A 20,586-nucleotide genomic window follows, 5' to 3' on the forward strand; every position below is an offset into this window, starting at 1 on the left:
TAAGAAATTGTTAGGGCTAGAGGAAGTACCTGCTAAATTTTCAGAAGTTCCCTGAATTTAATAGGTCAGTCTGTTTTTAATTAGAACTATAACATTTTACTCTAAATGTCTTAACAGAGAAGTTTACATAAAATTTACAGATTGGATTGATTTCAACCTTCTTCTGGTACTTTTTTAAATCTTATTAATCATCAGGAAAAGAAGTGTTATTACTGATGCAAGCCCTAAACACTCTTTCGACTCCAGAGGAGAAGTTGGCAGCTCTCTGTAAGAAATGTGCTGATCTTGTGAGTATTTATTCAATGGAGAAAGGACCACAGAAAATAAAATATATGTGTGCTTGATAAGATTTTTAAATATTTTGATGTAACTTTAAATGTAAAATGATATTTTATCCCAAAATTGAAGAAAACAATCTCCTTTCTTTAGTATTTATGATTGGCGTGTGTGACTTCATCTTATGAAATGATATATAGAACATTATAATACTTTTTTAAATGTGAAATAAATTTCCTAAAACTCAGTCAGCCTTAGTATTCTACATCAGCAGTTTTTGTGTGTGTGTGTGTGTGTGTGTGTGTGTTTGTGTGTGTGTGTGTGTGTGTGTGTGTGTGTGTGTGCTTAAGATTCCTGACAATTGGGAGGAAGTGGTTTCTGTATTTAACATTTCCCAAAGGAATTCTGCAGATTCAAGCTCTAAACCATTCTTGATTAAAATTGTGAGTGAGATAAAATTGTTTAGTAAAATTGTACTGTGGCTCAGGAAATATTTATTAAATATCTACTATATGCCAAGCATTGTTCTGTTTTCCATTTTCCAGGAAAATTCACCTCTTCTATAGAAGAGTTGTTTTGACCTATATGATTTGAAACAAAATTCTTTTTTCAGAGACTGTGGAAACATTCTCAACAGGGAAACCCTACCAGCCTTTGTAAAGCAAATAATGAAAAAGATACAGAACTTTTTGAAGAATCATGGGAAATTTTTTATAATTAATGTACACGCTAAAATTCTGTTTTGTGAAACATTTATGGAAATTATCACTGTCAGTTTTTGTACATTTTCAAATGATGTTAAAGCAGCAACTCCATATCGTAAATGCACAAAACAAATATTTAGTTAATAATCAACTCCAAGAATAAAGCTGTAACAATAATAGTTACTATTCTCTCATTTGGTTCATAGTTACTTCCACTCAGCTGGCATCTTCAAGTGCCACCTACTTAGCAGCCTGGCACTTTGTGATATTTTGAGAAGCAGGAATCCCTGAAAATAAATGCAAATAGCTTAGAACTGTCCAAAAGCAAAGAGAGTAGAAAATAAAGTTGTTCATTGCTCTGTTCAGGAAGGGAATGCTTCCATTGGATATGGAAGCCAGTCTCAGTTGTTACATCAGCCTGAGGAAAATCATGTGAGAAACGCCAGAAAAAGAAGACAGGAACAAAGAAGATAAAAGAAAAACTGACAAAATAATTGAATTTCTGGTAGAAAAAGCACTGCACTAGAAGGTTAGATTTCCTAGCAGTCAGCCATGAAAGGGTTAGGGAAGAAAGAGCAAATTGACTGCATAGTGTAGCTTGGTCATCTAAAGTGGTTCTCAAACACATAGAAATCACACAAGGATTGTCAAATTGAAGATTCTGATTTAGTAGATCTGAAAACGCACTTTGTAAAATTGGCCATGGTAGGGGTGGAAGTGACTGAAATACTGCATTGTTTATTTATTTATTTATTTAATTTATTTTATTTTATTTTAGTCAGAGTCTCGCACTGTCACTCACGCTGGTATGCCATGGTTCTGTCACAGTTCACTACAGCCTTGAACACCTAGGCTCAAGCAATTCTCCTGCATTAGCTTGCTGAGTACCTGGCACTACAGACATGCACCAGCATGCATGGCTAATTTTGAAAAATTCTTTGTAGAGATGGAGTTTTGGTATCTTGCCCAGGCTGGTCGTGAACTCCTGGGCTCAAGTGATCCTCCCACCTCTACTTCCCAAAGTGTTGAGTGAGATTACAGTCATGAACCACCATCCTGGCTAGTAAAGATGTTTTTAATAGCTGTAAGAATATTGCCTGCAAGGATGTTTGATAAGTTTCTTGATATGTCATTCTCTCTTGAAATGTTTGCCTCGTCAGTGTTTTATTTTTCATAAAAGCTTTACTCAAGAATCAGGGTGAGCACTATGTTACCTAGTAGTATAATTTAGAATCATTTATTATAAATCTGAAACTGACTGGACTGATGAATCTTGAGCACTGCTTATTGTGTTTTAATTTTGGTAGCTGTTTCAATAAAATAGCTCCTGTAGAATAGGAAAACTATATCATTTTTCATCTGAAATAAGCTTTTGATTAAAAGGTTAGTTTTTCCTGTTAATGAAAAATGGAGATTAAGATTGCTTTTCTTGCTACACAAAATTATTTACATACTTTCCTGTCACTAGAAAAGAGGGGAGCATAAAGTGTTCCACGACTGTAATTGCAGTGCATAGAACTATAACTCAGATTACTATACTTCCTAAATGTAAAGTGTTATTAATTTTAGCTGGAGGAAAGCAGGAATGTTCAGAGACAAATGAAGATTCTGCAGAATAAGCAAGCTCAGATTGTGAAAGAGAAAGTTCACTTGCAGAGTGAACACAGCAAGACCATCTTGGCAAGAAGCAAGCTAGAGTCTCTTTGCAGGGAACTTCAGCGTCAAAATAAGACATTAAAGGTTAGTTGGTTTATTTTACTGTGTTTCAGGAACTACTTAGGCTGCTTATATAATCGCCTTGTATCTACTTAAAATAAATTCTTGCTCTGTGTCTTTTAATGGGAATTAGTTGCTATAATGGCTGCTTGTTAACTGGCTCAGGTACACTTATGCTGGCAGATCAGATTCCTAAGCAGAGGACTTTGTAAACATCTTAACACAGAGATACCTTGCTTTTTGTTTTGCTTGAGCTGATGCTGCTTGTGAGGTAACTCTAAATTTAAGACTCACTCTACGTAAATTTTGATTTCAGATTCAAGGATAAGCTCTACCTTAATCTACCGTATACTTGATCACAGGGAATCTAGATGGCATTGGTTTTTATGTTCCCAGCTCTCCTGCTTAAAAAGCTCAAAGTTGCCAGACTTTTTTGTTGGTCTCTGGTGTAGTTGGTTACCATGTCCTGTTTTGTTAATGAGTGAAAAACAGCTGAAATGAAGAAACCAGTAGCCATAGTCAGTGTGAGTTTGAGAAAGAAAAACACATTGTAGAGCTCTACTATAAAAGTTAATAGGATACATTCTAAACTACATTCTGCCATCCTTGGCTATTTGGTTGCTAAATACTTTTAGAATATTACTAACAACTAGGCTGATTATAACAGAATAAGGATTAAGTATGACAGCTTGTCTCAATAACAAGTAAAAAGCAGAGATCCTGGAAAGAAGCTGCCATCCATCAGAGGAATTTGTCTGACTTTGTGGTATTGCCAGAGGGGTGTATAGTTGGAGTATTATTTTGATGGTGCTGGATCACCCTAATCACAGTAAACTCTCAAGAACATAGGACAGCTGGTGAAACCAGTTCTTACTTGTAAGGTTTGTGTTTATTTTTCTTGCTTTTGAAATATTGGATTTAAATATAATAAAAGTAAATAGCACTGTTAATATTTAGACTGTATTGATAACTGTGTAGGTAGAGGTCTTTTGACACTTGTATCCTAGTAAGATTTTGAAAGTAAACTTTGTAAAATAATGACTTAGTTTGTCCCTTCCCTGTTATAAAGGGGAAAGTGTGACTCAGAATGTAGGCTGCAAGATCTTCAGGCTGATGTAGGATGATATACTGCCTAACCAGTGAGGATGACATTTGGGAAAATAATGTGGCAAAACCTGTGTGGAGCAGCACCTCACTTATGTGTAATTATAGTATAGTGAATATCTGGATCAACAGAGAATACTTATTTTATAGTAGGGCATTTGCTATTCTCTAATTATCTACTTAGAAAAAGCTGCTTGCTTTTAAAGGAGAGATTTCTGATCATAAATAAAGGGGAGGAATTATAGTTTGAAAGCAACACCTCATGGGAGCAATAAATGAATACACATAGCAGTTACTTCTTTTTTGAGAGTTTTATCTATAGATTTACACTTTTAATGTACATTATTTTGGATAATAAGGAAGAATATATGCAGCAGAAAAAAGAGGAGGAAGAAGGTCTTAAGGAAGTAACTGCACATTTCCAAATTACTTTAACTGAAATTCAAGCCCAGCTGGAACAGCACGAAATACACAATGCCAAAGTGCAGCAGGAGAACGTGGAAATGGAAGAGAAACTAAAGAAGCTCACTGACCAATATGCACTGAGGGAAGAGGTAAATGGCATTTGGTTTGTTTCTAGACAGCTGCTCACCAGTACCAAAAGCTACACCCTACCAAAAAGTAAAAACTCTTTCACAGGACAGTATTTTAGAACTTCTGTGTATGCACAGTGGAAATTACATGTTTCTTTGGAAAAGAGTAGACACTTGTAAACAGAATGACTAAATTGGAGCATCACTTGGCCCAAGTGTTGGTGGAGTTGGATAAGTGAAGTGATTTCTAGGAGATGTGTACCACTTGTCTCCCATATGATGCCACTGGATTGTCATTATAGCATACAGATATTTTTCTCTTATGCAGTCTAATAATATAGATTTGGTCCCCAGATCCTCTGTATCAGATTTATGTGACAATCTGAACAATATAGATAGGAGAATTGTGCTATTTGTGAGAATAAGGAACCTACTAATTACCCATCACCTAGTCATATTGTTTGTGTAATCAGTGAAGTAAAAAGTTTGTGGAGGACTCATAATTGTTGAACCTGGTCATTGGAGTTATTTTATACATTGATGTGGAAGTTGTATGATGGCTAAATCAAAAGCAAATATGTGATAACCTGCTTATTTTTATTTTTTCTTTACTTTTAGAGGTCAAATATATAGGGTAAGATTTCCATTTTCAAAGGATTAATCCCCTTTATTATGCTTTAAGCTAGCAAGATATATATTGAAATCTTTATTCAGTAAATTAAAATTGGAAATAAAAAGAAAGTGACAATTTAAAATTAATAAACAATAAATATATGCATATCAAAATGTTATTTTAATTTACACCCTTTCATGCTACTTTTGAAAATATTTTTCTTTAAGATTTTGAGTCTCTTTTAAAACCATTTTCCTCTGTTTCAGGAACGTTTCAAACTTATTATGGAAGTTGCAGACTTATAGTAGAATATATCACTTAGCTTTAGCAGTTATTTACTTTTGTTTCTAGCAACTCTTGTTTCCATCTATTTTTAAACAAATCCATATCATTTTATTTATTACTGTTCGAATGTGCATCATGAAATAAGATTCTTTTAAAGCCATAACCACTGAAATATTTTTAGAACAAAAGGTTAAACAATTACTATGTAATCGCATACCTTGTCACTCTACTGCTTAAATATCTGTTACTTCTGTTTTTCTTCGGATTGTTTACATCAAGATCAAAATAAGGTTTATACATTTTATTGTTTTAATATGTCTCAAGTCTTTTTAGGATGTAAGCTTCTCCCCCTTTTTTTTCCTTGGAGTGTATTTATTAAATAAATTTTTTAGGCCTGTATAGTGAACTTTTAAAAATTTGGTTTATTTTATAAAGCATGCTGTGAATATCATCAGTTTTTTTAAAAGGGACCCTTTAAATTCCATTGTTTTAAATAATGGTATTAAAAATGATTAATTTTCTTATTTTATTTTTTATTAGTTTACTATTTAGGATTTATATTATTTTAACTGTATTAAACTCTCCAAATTTGCTATAGAAGTAGCAGATTGGGAGAGTACATATGTTCAAATTGTACTACTTGTAAGTCTTGTTTAGATATTATAGTCTTTTTCTTTTATCAGAAAATAATTGAATAATGATAAAATCAGTTGCAGATTAAGACAGATTATCTGTTGCAGTCTCCTCAAAACTTAATTTAAGTACATTATTTTCACCTAGCATTTCTTCATTAGGAAGAGAATTCCTAACAAATTTATTGCATATATGTAAGCACTTAACAATGTAGCTTTTAAATAATAACAGGATTTTACCAAATGTTTAATATGTGCCAGACATCAAGCACCTTATACAGTTTAATTATTGCATAGATTTGGACAGCAACCTGCAAGTTAGGTGTGGTCATCCACCTTTGCAGATAAGAAAACTGTGTTTCACAAGGAGAAGAGCTTGTCCTGGATCATGCAATAAGCTAGGATTTCCTCCAGACCATTTTTTTCATTTTATCAGGCTACCTACAATTAAGGAATTTCTGAAGATTTTGTGAACAAAAAATGTCCAGGAATTATGTGTGTAATGAATGATTTTGATCTCCTCATCCATCTTTTTCTTGATAAAATATCAGCTTTTTTTTCAGTGTAGGGCAGAAGCAGGAAGCACAAATATTGTGATGGGAACAGTCCACCTCTGATAGGGTGGGGTGTGGGGCAGCAGTTAGAGGGTTGTGCTCTTTCCAGTGTGGGATAGTTTGCAAGATATCTTGTAGCCACTTCTGCAGTGACAGGGACAGATGGAGTCAGTATTAGCTACAGTGGTAGCAGCAGAAAAGAAGGGTAAGCAGGTTCTAGAAATTTGTGTTATGTTTTCTCCCCACTGTTTTTCTTTCTTTGGTTAGTGATGGAAGGAATTCTGTTTTCCTGTAGCAAATTAATAAAGCGTTCAAACATAAGGAATTACAACAACAGCTTGTAGATGCCAGACTTCAACAAACAGCACAGCTGATAAAAGAAGCTGATGAAAGACATCAGAGAGAGAGAGAGTTTGTAAGTTCTACTTCTTGAAAAACAAGAAAAAGATTGCCAAAATTGTAACCAAAGCCATTTAAAACAAACTCCTCACTTAACATAGTACCAGAGCATGGAATTTTATCTTTCTCTCTGGATTTGGGATATGTGAGTGTGGGGGTGTGTGTGTGTGTGTGTGTGTGTATGTTAAGCTTTCTGTTTCTCATGAAATTTTCATATGAAATTTACTGGAGATAAGATTAAATTAGTGGAAAAACAAGATAATTTTGCTTTCTATGCAGTGGTCACCAAGTTAAAGAATTGTGCCAGTTATTAGGCAAGATAGGCCTTGAGAGTTAGGGACAGTTAACTTAGTGAACTTAGTGAACTTAGTGAATGTGAGACTTCTACCTAGTGTTATGTTTCATTTTTAAATAAGCAATTTAAAAATTGGTAAATGATTTGTTTACTTTGATTGATTATATTCTGGTATAATTTTCTGACAAAATTATCTGTGTCTTAGTCAGCATTGTTGCTAGAATATGTATTCAGATTTTGTCTGTCCATAATTGAGAACACAGAAAAAATCTCATTTGAGTATATGCATTTACCCCGTGGAAATGAAACTATATTCTATGAATGAAAAATTTGACAAATGATTTTAATAATGTGGTGTATTACATTTTCTTCATTCAAGTAATGTATGCCCTGAGTAGAGCGTGTTGTGAATATTTAGTTCCTTCATGTTTTTCTTATTCAAGCCTCTCATATGGAATGAGTCTAGGGTTTGGAGAGATGTTTCACACAGCATGTCTCTTCAGTGCAAACTGACAGATATCAGTGCACAACTAAACTTAGTTGCACCTTTCAATTTAGAGTATACATTTTGTATATATCTATATCTATGTGTACATTTTATGGTTAAAGGCTTATTTATATAATATGTGACATTTTACCTCAGAAATTCAGTGACTGAATTTCATAGCTGCTTACTATGCATCTTTATTATCTATGTTTCTGAAAAACTCAAATATTAACTAATCTCTTTTCTTCCTTTAGCTGTTCTTTGCCTGTGGTTTTAAAAAAGTGACCAGAAACTAGGTGTCTATTTTCTTTGCTTTGCTGCATATTGTTTTAACCTGCTCTTGTCTGTTACAGAGTTGAGGGGCTTTCTAAATAACCTACATAATGTCAAGATTCTTAGCTGCATTTTCTGTCTGTATGTATAGATGTCCAGTTATTTTCATGTAAAACACAATATTTCAACCCTAAGTATTACAAACTTTATTATGCTTCTAGGCTACTTTTTCTCCTTAAGCAATTATTCCTTCATTCTTAAGTGTTCACCAGTGGAGCAGATAAGAAGTACAAGCAGTTGGAAATTGAGATAATTGGGTTGACCTGTCATTATTGCTAGAATAATTACTGGAAGATTAAAATATCTGTTAGATATTTTGACCATGTTTATAATTGTTGTTAGTATTCTGTCAGAATGTTTCTGTCTTCTAGTTGTTAAAAGAAGCAACAGAATCGAGGCACAAATATGAAAAAATGAAGCAAGAAGAAGCACAACTGAAAGAGCGGGTAACTTAACAACAGAGAATAGCAGAATTTATGTTTCTTTCTTCCCAGCTACAGACTAGAACAGAGGATTTGATCTCTTGTCCTCTTGGAAACTTTCTGTTCTTTTAGGGTGACCAGTTCATTCTGATTTGCCTTGATTTTTCTTTTCTTTTTTCTTTTTTTTTTTTTTTTTTGGCACTATAAATGAGTTTTATTCATTTTGGCACCCCTACTTCCAGGTTGATTGTGATGGCTATTGTGAAGGCTGTTTTGAAGGTCAGCTTTCCTCTGTCCCAGATACTTTCTCTAAAACCTTTAGAATTTTGTCTTATGGGTAGCTACATGTAATCTTAAAATATTACAAATGGCCAGACAGTCCTCTTCCCCAAAAGATTTTGTGTGTGTGTGTATGCTTTCTAAAAAAATATTGGGGCTGTCTCCAGTTTTCAGTCGAGACACTCAGTGTCCCATTCTAGTCTTTGCGTGCTTTTGTTGTTTGAGATAAAGGAAACAGATACTTTCTAAGGAAAAGTATCAGAAATGTTGTGCAGAAAAAGCGTAGATATGTGTGATTTTCCACAATATTGCAATAGAACATCTGCATTTTTTTGTACTTGATGTGAAAGCTCCAGATTTAGGATACTGCGATAATAAGACTAGCTATTGCCTTAAAGGAGTATGTAGAGACAAGGATAAGACAGTGTGCACAGTTATTTGGAAAATTTTCTAAATCTGCTGTGTACAGAAGAAGTGAATTTTCTGACTGACAAATTTGGAAACTGGTTCCTGTTGTCATTATTATGATATCATTTGTGGAAAGATTGTCTGTCACTGGACACATTCACAACCAGTATCAATGACAGACTTTGATATACAATATACTTATTTTGGAGGTCATGTATGTTTGTCGGCACATGCAAGAAATGGCTCAAAACATAGGGGACCTATACAGAACCTGTAACTGCTTGTGGTCAACACAAGGTATGTAGATTCCAGGGATGCACATATCTTAGTGTAATAAAGCGAACAAGATTTAACACAAATTCCAGAGAGATTGGGGTTTGCAATGAACATTTCCATTCTCAGTGCAATACTGGTTTTGCTCCTCCAGATTGTGAGCCTGCCATATCATCACCAGGAAGAAGTATCGATGATGGATTATAGCATACAGTAAAAAGAAGTGTACCCTTGCTTCCAAAAGGAAGTGCTGCTCCTAAAAACAATGATCTTTTGATCAGTTTCTACATTTTTTTACCTTTGCTCATTTTAATTGCTATTGTTAGTCTTAAATTGAATAAAATGAAGAGATTTTGGAGCAAAGTTGGAACAGTAAGCACCAGATCTATCTCAGAAGACAGCAGTATTAACAACAACCAGTTGCAGAGTTAAAGTAACCAAGTGATGAAATCAAAGCCATAGGAAAAAAAAAAGGATATTACCAAGAAACTTACCATTAACTGGCCTGATCTAAAAGTGAAAAAAAAAAAAAAAACCTTGCTCTCATTTTGTTATGGCTTAAAGCTTTCAATTTCATAAAACAAAATAAATTCCATAAAAAAAAGATGTGGTTCTCACCTCTGAAAGTTTACTAATACCAACCTACTCTTCATAGACAAGAGTAGTTAGGTGTTTATTTGTATAATCATCCTTATAATGCTAAAATACACTAACATTGAGACTGGCATGCATCTTCATATGTACCCTTTGGAATGATGTTTATCTTTGGGAACAGTTTATCGTGTAGCCATATTACGTGAAGCCAGCCAGTTGATAGTGAAAATTTAGGAGATGTTGAATATCAGAAGTCTGTTGAACTTTCTATTATGTAGAAATTTTAAGCCCTTTTTATATCCCTACAATTGTCCGTGTAAATAGAGATGAAAATTAATGTGGAGACGTTATAAATTCCCCAGCTGGCTTTGAAAGATGTTCCTGAATGTGGGAGTAATTGATAATGCTGTAAAAGAAGTCACCAGAGGACTCTTACTAAATTTCCTGCCAGCTCTGTTTCTCTCATTAATAAAGCTTCTATTTCTTCTATTTCTGTTAATCAAGAGGATTCTGTGATTTGTACCTTGAAATCACAGAATCCTCTTGTTTAGCTACTATTTTTTTTCCTTTGCTGACACCTCTTTTTGTGGTACCTTAATGTGGCTGTCTTTCCCAAGAGTGTCTTATTTTCTGCTGTTAAAACATGTCTTTTCCCAGGATTTGTTAGTGATAGTCAGTCTTTGTACTGCCTTGATGCACTGTTTTATAATCTAGCCATGGAGGCAGGCCCAGGTGCGGTAGTAGTTGCGACTTATTGGCTATCCACTCTGGGCTACCCACTTGAACTTTCAGATGTGATAACTTTTGTCTGGATTTCATCTTTATAAAATGGACCATAACCAAACTGCTAATTTCTACTGGCCAACCACCACAAGAACAGCTCCCTCACTCTGCCTGAACCACTACTATTGCCCCCAACTCTAGGCAGATAGACTCAGAGGCTCCGTCACTGTCTGCTAACAAATTATGGATATTCTCCAGTTTGCTCTACATTTCTTATTTTTATTTGATAAATATTAGATGTACATATTTTGGGGGTACCTATGATATTTTGTACCTGAATACAACATGGGTGATAATGGGAAGACATTAAGTGAAATAAACCAGACACAAGATGACAAATATCATACATTCTTATAAGTAGGAGCTTAAAAATGATCACAGGAAGGTAGAGTGTAGAATGAAACTGAAGATTGGAATGGTAGTAGAGAAAGGGAATGAAGAGAGGTTGGCTAATGGATGCAGCTATATGAACAGATAGGAGGAATAAGTTCTAATGTTCACTAGCAGAGTAGAGTGATTGTAGTTAACAACAATGTAATATTTGTTTCAACATAACAAGAAGAAAGAATTTGAAATGCTGCCAACATGTAGAAATGATAATATTCAGAGATAATGGACATGCTGTTGATGGTTATTTGATCGTTAAACATTGTATACAAGTTCCCCTACGGTTCTGTGCCTGCTCTTTCTTTTTATCCTGGTCTATGCCCTTATCTTTCTATATGCATGGTTTGGCTGCCATATAACTCTCTTTTCTAGTTTAATATCATTGGTAACTTTGTTTGCTATCTTCAGCACCCCCAATCGCCCCCCCCGCCGACACTCTTTCACACGCGCACACACACAGCTTGCTTCTAAGTACCTTCTTTATGGTTATTCCCTCTGACTGAGTGTGCTAGGTGCTGTCATTCTCTCCTTTATCTTATTTAGGTGGCTCTGTTTAATATCCTTAATACAGCATTGGTGAAAGTTGAAAGGCAATGTTTGTGAATATTCTTTATTCTATTTTACTTTTCTTGGGCAAAACACTTTATTCTTCTGGGCCTGAAGATAATATAATTACATTAAGGTCTCTAAAGGATTCCTTTCTGATCTAAAATGAAATCATTCAGCTCACTTTTGAAGCCTAAGTCAAACTTTATGTATATGAAGCTTTCCCTAAAATGTGGATTTCTTTGAAGTCCACTGTATTAACTCCTAATATGCTTTCACCCCTACTTTTCTGAACCTTCTGTTGTAAGTGTGAAAAAAGGTAACTAAACATAATATTCTGCTTGGTTTTCTGCTGTTATTCTCTGACTTAAAATAAAATGTCTATGATGATGGGTTTAAAAGAAAATTGCTTTTTCGAACTCTTTTAGGTTATCTTTTTCTTAACTATACTCCTACTAATTTTCTCCCCCATCGAACTATTCAGCTTGTGGTTTATTTTTCTGCATATTTAAAGGAAAGAGTTAGCCTTAATATTAAACTAAGAACTAGTTACCTTCAAGTAAGCTAAATACTCTAAAGGGATGCTCTTTTTATAAGAAAAGTTTTTCAAATGTAAGGAGACTTGGTAATACCCAAAGCATTATGGTTATATGAAATTCACAGCTATAGCACTATACTTCAGTTTTTATTACTTTTGATGGAGTAGAGCTAATAAGTGATTTTACCTTTTGTTTGCTTGTTTGTTTTGTTTTGTTTTGTTTTTTTGAGACAGAGACTGCTCTGTTGCCCAGGCTGGAGTGCAGTCGTGCAATCTCGGCTCACTGCAACCTCCACCTTCCAGGTTCAGGCAATTTACCTACCTTAGCCTCCCAAATAGCTGGGACTATAGTCAATTGCCACCATGCCTGGCTAATTTTTGTGTTTTTTAGTAGAGATGTGGTTTCACAATATTGGCCAGGCTTGTCTGTAACTCCTGACCTCCTGATCCACCCAACTTGGCCTCCCAAAGTGCTGGGATTACAGTTGTGAGCCTCTGCACCTAACCATACATTTTAACATTTACAGTTAATATGATTAAGACAATGAAGTTTCAGTGCATTCCAGTGGGCTATAAACATTTCAGGGATATATTCTGCAGTCCAGGGAGTGGGTGTGTGCTTCTGTTCTTTTTCAGTCATTTATCAAACCTAATGTTTAATTACATTAAATTTTTTGAAAGTTACATTATGTTATTTTAAAATCTTTTGGGGTTTTAAATTGCTTTTCTGAAACTCTGAATATTTGATCATTTTTTTCTATAGCTTTTCCTTTATATGGATAAGTTTGAAGAATTCCAGACTACCATGGCAAAAACCAATGAACTTTTTACAGCCTTCAAGCAGGAAACGGAAAAGGTATCTACATATTTTTAATAGAATATTATGTAAAAAGTAATTGATATTAGATGCTATTTTAAGCATAACTGTGGCCAAGCGTGGTGACTCACACCTGTAATCCCAGCATTTTCAGAGGCCAAGATAGTAGGATTGCTTGAGGAGAGGAGTTCGAGACCAGCCTGGGTACCATATTGCTCCAAAAGTAGGAAAAAAAAGGTGGCCAGACGTGGTGGTGTGCAGTGGCAGTCCCAGCTACTTGGGAGGCCAAGGAAGAAGGATTGTTTAAGGCCAGGAGGTTGAGACTAGAGTGAGCCATGATCATGTCACTCTTCAGCCAAGGTGACAGAGGGAGACCCTGTCTCTGAAAGAAAAACCAAAAAAAGCATAATTGCTACTTATATGAGTTTATGTTAATCTGATAGTACCTTTTTTTTTTTTCTTTCACCAGCTTATTCAGGCATTTTGCCCTCAAATTGCCCCAGAATATTAATTATAATGACATTCTGAGACTTTTATTATAATTAAAGAGAATTCTTCCATTAAGGACAGTTTATTTGTAGATCATTTTTGTTTAGTCACCCCTCTTAATTACTCAGTTATTTCACATACCCTTATGTAAACTATAAATTTTATATAAAATTATTTTAAACATCCAGGCCAAGGAAAGTAGTGATACATCTTGGTAGGAATAGCTTTATTTTTCAGGACCTAGCTAAACCTGAAATGTCTTTACTCTGAAATTTAAACTATATATATATATATTCACACAGTATACAAGATGTATTCTTAATACAAAATTTAAACTGGTTTTTAAAATTAAGTGTAGAAAAATGTTCTGGATTATTCCAGGCTAAAATAGCAATTTTGAAGAGCAGAATTATCTGTCTCCCTAAATAAACAGATAGCACTGTGGTTTGGAACATGAACTCTGAAACTGATATCTCTAACTTGCACTTTGTGACTTCCTTAGGGTGAGTCACTTACCTTGGCATTTCCCTATTTAAGTTGAGATTTTTAAAAAATGTGCTGATTGGGAATAGTACAGTAGTTATGTCTGGGAAATTCATAAGCATTCAGTATATGTTAGTCTTGATTATTATTAGATCTTATGTAGTTGAGTTTAGTCAGATTTGAGCTAATACTTTTTGTGCTATAGATGACCATATAACAAATAGTTTCCATAACACATCTTTCCATGTCTTTCTTTTCTCATGGTTAAAAATAAAAAGAGCAGAAACATCTAATATACTTCAGTCAATGCTTGGTTGTGTAAAATACTCAAATTACTATCTTCATTACTTTTTAGACTTAGTAATTTGGAGAATTCATTGAGTAACAGATTAGTTCTGCCTGCCTATCCTTTCAGTTGTGACTCCAGTGGAAGCGGAACTGTGAAAATGTTAGATGGACTGTAGCATATGCTCACTGTTGAAGCAGAATAGAGTTTAAGTCCTTTTCTTGATAGTTGTAAAGATCACTGTAGTTCAGCACCTAACAGATCTTCCAGAGCTCTTCCCATGGGTTTTGTATGAGTTTGACTTGTGATACAGTTTTGTGTGTTAACCAAAGCACAGGACATTAGTTCTATCTTATCCTTATTCTCCTTAACATTACCTAAAGTTTATCCTGAGGTATAAAGGATATACCTAAAGTTTATCCTGAGTTTCTGGGGATTTGGTTCTTATAGTATAGGTTCTTCCTCCCCTTATTTTTGGACCATTTTGGTCTTTAGCAAAATGTGAAATAAAGCAATCTTGTGAATTGAAAGGATAAATGAAACTAAGGATTCAGAAATGTTAATATCTCTTTCCTGATTACTTACCTAAATTATACTACCTCTAGTTCTTACACTGATTTGCTTTCAGATTCTTAAGCTACTTTGGGGCTGAGAGTATATAAAATAATCTGATGGGTAGTTTATCATTTCTCCAGAAAACTCATGGACATCTTTTCATATACTTCGGGAGTAGGAGGTCTCAGCTGTACTGTTCACAGCTGAGCTAAACTACACTAGTGTTAACTGAGAGAGTCCACCTACCATGTGCTCATTCCTGTGAAATTAAGGACAACAAATTTGTTTTATTTTAATGTGAAACTTCTGCTTTGGTTACTGCTGCTTTTACCATAGGAGCTTCTGAGATAAGCTTTACTAACAAAAGACGAATACCACTTAAACTCTTATAAAGACAGCACAGATATCAGCTGGTTGAGAAGAGTACAGTGATGAAGGAAGGGAAGAACATTGTAAAGTGATTTCTGTGGTGGATCAGGAAATGAAACTTAGAATTTAAATTTATGATTATGTTGATTCACAGCTGACAAAGAGAATTAAAAAACTGGAAAAAGAAATGGTAATATGGTGTACCAAATGGGAAAATAATAATAAAATACTTCTGCAAATGGCTGAAGAGGTAAGAAGGTGTTACATGACAAAATAATGGGTACTTACTTATTTCATTATGAAGACTAAGTCATTATTTAGCCTTAACTAAATAGCCTCTGAAAGTGTGTCTTTACCTTCAGAATGTGTACCTGACAATTACAAGTTTTATTTATATACTTTCGTGCAGCGAGTTAGATTTTCTTTCATATGATTAACTTCTTTGCCTCAACAAAGTTATTATCTCAGAGTTTTGTTGTAGAAAACTTTATTGTATCAAGATTTTGCTTTCCTATATAGCAAAGTTGAGGTTACACAAACTCAGTCTTATCAAACCAACTTCCCTGTAATGAAGCTTTTTGCTTCATTAGATTCTGGTGTTGCCCAGGAATTTGCATTTCTAGATATTCAAGCGATGCTGATATTCCTAATTCAGATTCTATGACTTTGACAGTCACTTGTTCTACATTTAGAAAAGATAGCTTTATTCAGATTTTCTCCTGAGAGCATTAATTAGTACTTCAGTTGCTTTTCTACCTTGATTTATTCATTTCCAAAGGCAACTAAGTACATTTTACCAAGTTTGCTTTAAATATATCAGAGACGCATACCATTTGCAGTCACTTAAGTTTTATTTTGTAAACTTGATTGGACTAATTATAACATTTCATAAGAAAATGTTGGAGCATGCTTTTCTCAGAAAGGGTAGAAAGGAAGAAAAACCCATGTAAAAATACCTTTAATGAACTCTTACTGCTGGCATTTTTTAAACATTTTCTCAAGTTATTTTTATTATACCAGTGATAATATTTATAGCAATAATTATCATTTAATGGTAGGTCTTATAATATATAATGAATTGATTCAGTTAGATTTCACAATTAACAGTCTACTCAGTCATACTATTAGACTTCAGTAATGACATAAAATGACTAAAACTTTATATTTGGGTAGAAAAACTTCAAGCAGATAAAAATAGCATCTTCCCTTAATAGTTGGATATGATTTTGTTTTATGGTCTTTATATATATATTTTAGCTCTTTACTAAAGAGCTTATTAGATGATAGAAAAAAAACATAATATGGCTTATTTTAATATCCTAGTTAAAATTGACAGTTATCACTTAGAAATTTTTTTTTTTCAGAAAGCAAGCAGCTATGCATTCCCTTGGTGAGTTATTTTATATAAAAAGGCAATTAACAATTATAACATTATCTTTGCTTCTATAGGAAAACTTACGCTCACATTTTTTATTAATAGCCTTCATTTTCTTCATACTTCACTAAGTCAACTTAATACTTGAAGTCAAAAGGTCCATTTTGGTTACTTTACAGAAAATAACAGAGATAATTTTTATTGCATTGCATAAGGACAATTTTAATATTTAACATAGCACTATATAGTGAGGTGTAAGACATGAATACAAAGCAACATTTTTTATTATGGCTGAATTTACTCAATTTTGGATACAGTAACCTAATGATATTTAGTAAGGCTACATAAATCTTTTTTTCTTACAGAAAACTATTCGTGATAGAAATTGTAAGGTTTTTCAAATAAAATTGGAGCGATTAGAGAAGCTGTACAAAGCTCTTCAAATGGAAAGGAATGAACTCAGTGAGAAAGTGGAAGTTCTGAAAGGGCAGGCCTCTGTGAAAGTAGCAGATGCAGATTTAGCAGTGCCTGTAATGCATTCCTGTGCTGACCTGGATTCTTCCAATATGCTGAACACTTCCTCTAAAAGAGTGCCAGGAGTCCACTTGGAGGCTGACCCCAAAGGAATGAATGAAGCGAAATGCTACTCAAAAGGCCCTCTTCACGGGATCTCTAGGCATTGATTAAGATGAAGTATGATCATTGTACTGATGGATATATTTTGTGTACATATTTCTCTTTTAGTTGTAACTATTGGTTTTGTATGAAAATTTCCTCTACTTTTTCTACCATATCTGTAGTTTTTTAGAACCACTGGACTGTGTGGTACAGAAAGCTTCTTACCAATTTCCCCAACTATGTTGCACATCTGCCTTATTTTCCCCCTTTATTGGAACGCATGTTTCCATTGCCTTGTACTTTCAAAATGTATGTTTGTGTATTCATTACCTTAATTTGAGACTTTTTTATAATCGTTTCCTAGTGTGAAATCAAATACCATTTTAAACTCTGGAGCCCATAATACATATGTAAAAGAAAATATGAACTGATTAATATTGTCACATCATTTAAATGACAAATAAAACTCCAATGGATTAAGGAACAAACATGGCATATTTGATTCAGATCAGTTTTTTAACAATATTTATATGAATTGCCAAATTGATGTGACTGTAAACCTTGAATTCCTCAAAATTGGCAGAATATATTTTATATATATATATATATATATCATTTAAATGTACATGATGTTAAGAAAAACCAAAACAGTAGCATATGCAGAAGTTATTAGACCAATAGGCTTAATGTTTATGAAACTGAAAATTGTTCTGCTTTATTTCAGGTTACAATTATGTTTAAAGTAAAAAAAAAAAAAAATCAATATCTAGATGTCTGCACTTGGCATGGAAAATTCTGAACTCTTTATTCCTTAATTTTTCTTTTATTTCAGTTTCTCATATAGCTAAATAGTTTTACATATATTCTCTCATCAGATTTGTGGTCTAACAGAGGTAGAAAATGGAAATTTTCCCAGTACTTAGAAATATGGCACTTAGGAAGAAGTCTGGCATGTGAGTTACATATACACTTACCCTAGTGACTATGATAATCAAGGGGGCAGATAGCAGAGGAATATAAGTTAACATTAAATTTGACAGATTTTATTACTTTGCCAAAATTAGCAAAACAAAAATACTCACCTTCCCCCGCTTATCCCCCAGCTTTTTATAAATATTCTATTCAGCTACAAAACAAAATACTGGACCCACTTCTTTCAGGAGATGAAGATACCTTATATACCCTAAGGTTAATACCAGCAGTCATATTTTATCAGAACTCTTCTTGATGTAAGCTCTTAATGTTATACTAAGGCAATTTCTTAGGCTGTGAGACTTCTTTGTGGTACTTGTTTTGTGTAAAAGGTAAATTTTGGGGAGAAAGCAATGTGTTTGACAGAACTTGGTCTGTTGTTTTTGGCATACTGTTTATGTTAGATATCCTGTGTTATAACACAGTATTAAGAAGATCTGGATTGTATTTTGGAATTTGCTTTCGTTTCAGAATTATTCCTCTGGCTAGCAGTGGAAACAACAACAAAACGCAAAGGAACCCTTTGCAGAAGATTCCTTTGTAAATGGCTCTGTGGCATGCCCAGTATCTGCAGTGTTCTAGAATAGGAGTTGCCAAAACTCCCTGTTTGCTAAGGCTGCAGAGTTGAACATGTCCATAAATGTATAGAATCTGACCCTGTTTTTCAGCCCTGTTTCTGGACACTGTAGCTGACCAAGAAAATGTTTAAATGTTCAGATCACTTAAATTGTTTTGTTGTATCATTCTGGAGTTGTAATATGTATAGTGGCAGGGAATTCCAAGCTATAGAAAAAACATGAATATAGAATGACAGAGTATGTCATCTTCAGATGTGTATTAATACATTTCTTGATAATGAGACCAATATTTCTAAGTTAATGGAACTGTTTTATTACAACTGATAATCACAGTTCACTTATTGTATGTTGCAGAATTATCTACCTGTTTCAAACTGTAAATGAAAATAACTGTGGTAAAAAAAAGATACAGTACTGATAAACACACTGCTTTGTTTTTATCTCACCTCTTTTTTAAGGATAGGATTTTGTAAGAGGCAATTAGATCTCTTTTGCTTTTCAGGACTTCTGTATTTTTTTTTTTTAACCTAGTATGAATCTTATTTTATCTATTCAACTTTGTTCAACTTAACTAAAGATATAATGGTTAATATAGTAGCCTTTGTGTATTCTTTATTAGGAATGTCACCTTGACTGTTTAACAGTCAAGTTCAAAAAGAACTGTTGGAAAAAGTTGCTGTTTCTCAAATCTTAAAATGTAGTTAATAGCACAATTTAAATATGCATTACCATGTGGTTAGTTGGCAAAAATAATTTCATTCAGTCAAATCAGTGTTAGCATGGCCACTCCCAAACTGCCCTTTATAGTAGGTGACTTTAAGATTTCTCTAGTTTAACTTCTGGCAAGACTTTTAAGAATCGCAATACCCAAGAATTTTTCTACTATCGGTTAACCTTAGTCTATCCAAATTTACTTGGAACTGAATAGATATAAGCAGCAGGTGATACTTGTATAAAGAATTTCAGTGTCTTATTATCAAATTAGTCATGGGTGAGTAAAAGTTAATATAACATTATGTAAACAATTAAATAGCTTTTACTTCTAGACCAGGGGTTCCAAACTCCCAACTGGTAGTGATCATGGCCTGTTAGGAACCAGGATGCATAGCAGGAGGTGAGCAGCAGGTGAGCAAGTGAAGCTTCATCTCTTTTACAGCCACTCCCTGTTGCTGGCATTACTGCCTGAACTCCACCTCCTGTAAGATCAACAGCAACATTAGATTCTCATTGGAACACTAACCCTGCTGTGCATTATGCATGTGAGTGATCTGTCTCGCATGCTCCGTACAAGAATCTAATGCTTGATATTCTGTCCCCCCAAATGGGACTGTCTAGTTGCAGGAAAACAAGCTCAGGGGTCCCACTGATTCTATATTATGGTGAGTTGTATAATTGTTTTATTATGTATTACAATGTCATAATAGAAATAAAGTGGAAAATAAATATTATACATTGAACCATCCCCAAACCATCCTCCTGCCTCCAGCCCCTCAACTGCCCTGTCTGTGGAAAAATTGTCTTCCATGAAACCCATCCCTGCTGCCAGAAAAGTTGGGGACTGCTATTCTAGACAACCCTGAAGGAAAGCAAGTTGAGGCACTTTTAAAAGATCAAGAAGTAATGTCATGGAAAATAGAAATAGGGGAAAATAGAAATAGGGAGAGCTAAGAATCAGTTTCATTGAAACAGCCATTAAATAGGCAAAAACTTCAACTCTTTTGAACTCTGGAATCTAATACAAACAGAGACCCTAGGGCACCACTTAGTTTAGAATGAAGAGACTGCTAAAGCTCTCTAGGGATGGTGGCATTTGACTATCTGCCTACTATCCCACATCATCCACCTTGGCAATAGTTGTGGAGACAGCAGCACCACATTACTAG

General features: G+C 34.2%; 1 protein-coding gene across 6 annotated transcripts in view; it reads left to right on the forward strand.

Annotated features, from left to right (window-relative positions):
* The window catches only part of LOC104663102 (gamma-taxilin-like), a 43,594-nt gene extending 23,443 nt beyond the window's left edge, over positions 1-20,151 (forward strand). For 3 of the 6 annotated variants that reach the window (XM_030926306.1, XM_030926302.1, XM_030926303.1), the window contains 8 exons: positions 196-287; positions 2,550-2,720; positions 4,160-4,354; positions 6,713-6,832; positions 8,303-8,377; positions 12,925-13,017; positions 15,315-15,410; positions 16,901-20,151. In XM_030926306.1, coding sequence (XP_030782166.1) covers positions 196-287; positions 2,550-2,720; positions 4,160-4,354; positions 6,713-6,832; positions 8,303-8,377; positions 12,925-13,017; positions 15,315-15,410; positions 16,901-17,218 — 1,160 coding nt within the window. In that variant the 3' untranslated portion in view covers positions 17,219-20,151. The remainder of the gene's footprint in view (positions 1-195; positions 288-2,549; positions 2,721-4,159; positions 4,355-6,712; positions 6,833-8,302; positions 8,378-12,924; positions 13,018-15,314; positions 15,411-16,900) is intronic. The other 3 variants (XM_030926307.1, XM_030926305.1, XM_030926308.1) reach the window with 3 other exon arrangements.
* Positions 20,152-20,586: the final 435 nt, after the last annotated feature.

This window comes from Rhinopithecus roxellana, chromosome 22 (genome assembly GCF_007565055.1).
Source record: "Rhinopithecus roxellana isolate Shanxi Qingling chromosome 22, ASM756505v1, whole genome shotgun sequence".
Classification (NCBI taxonomy): Eukaryota; Metazoa; Chordata; class Mammalia; order Primates; family Cercopithecidae; genus Rhinopithecus; species Rhinopithecus roxellana.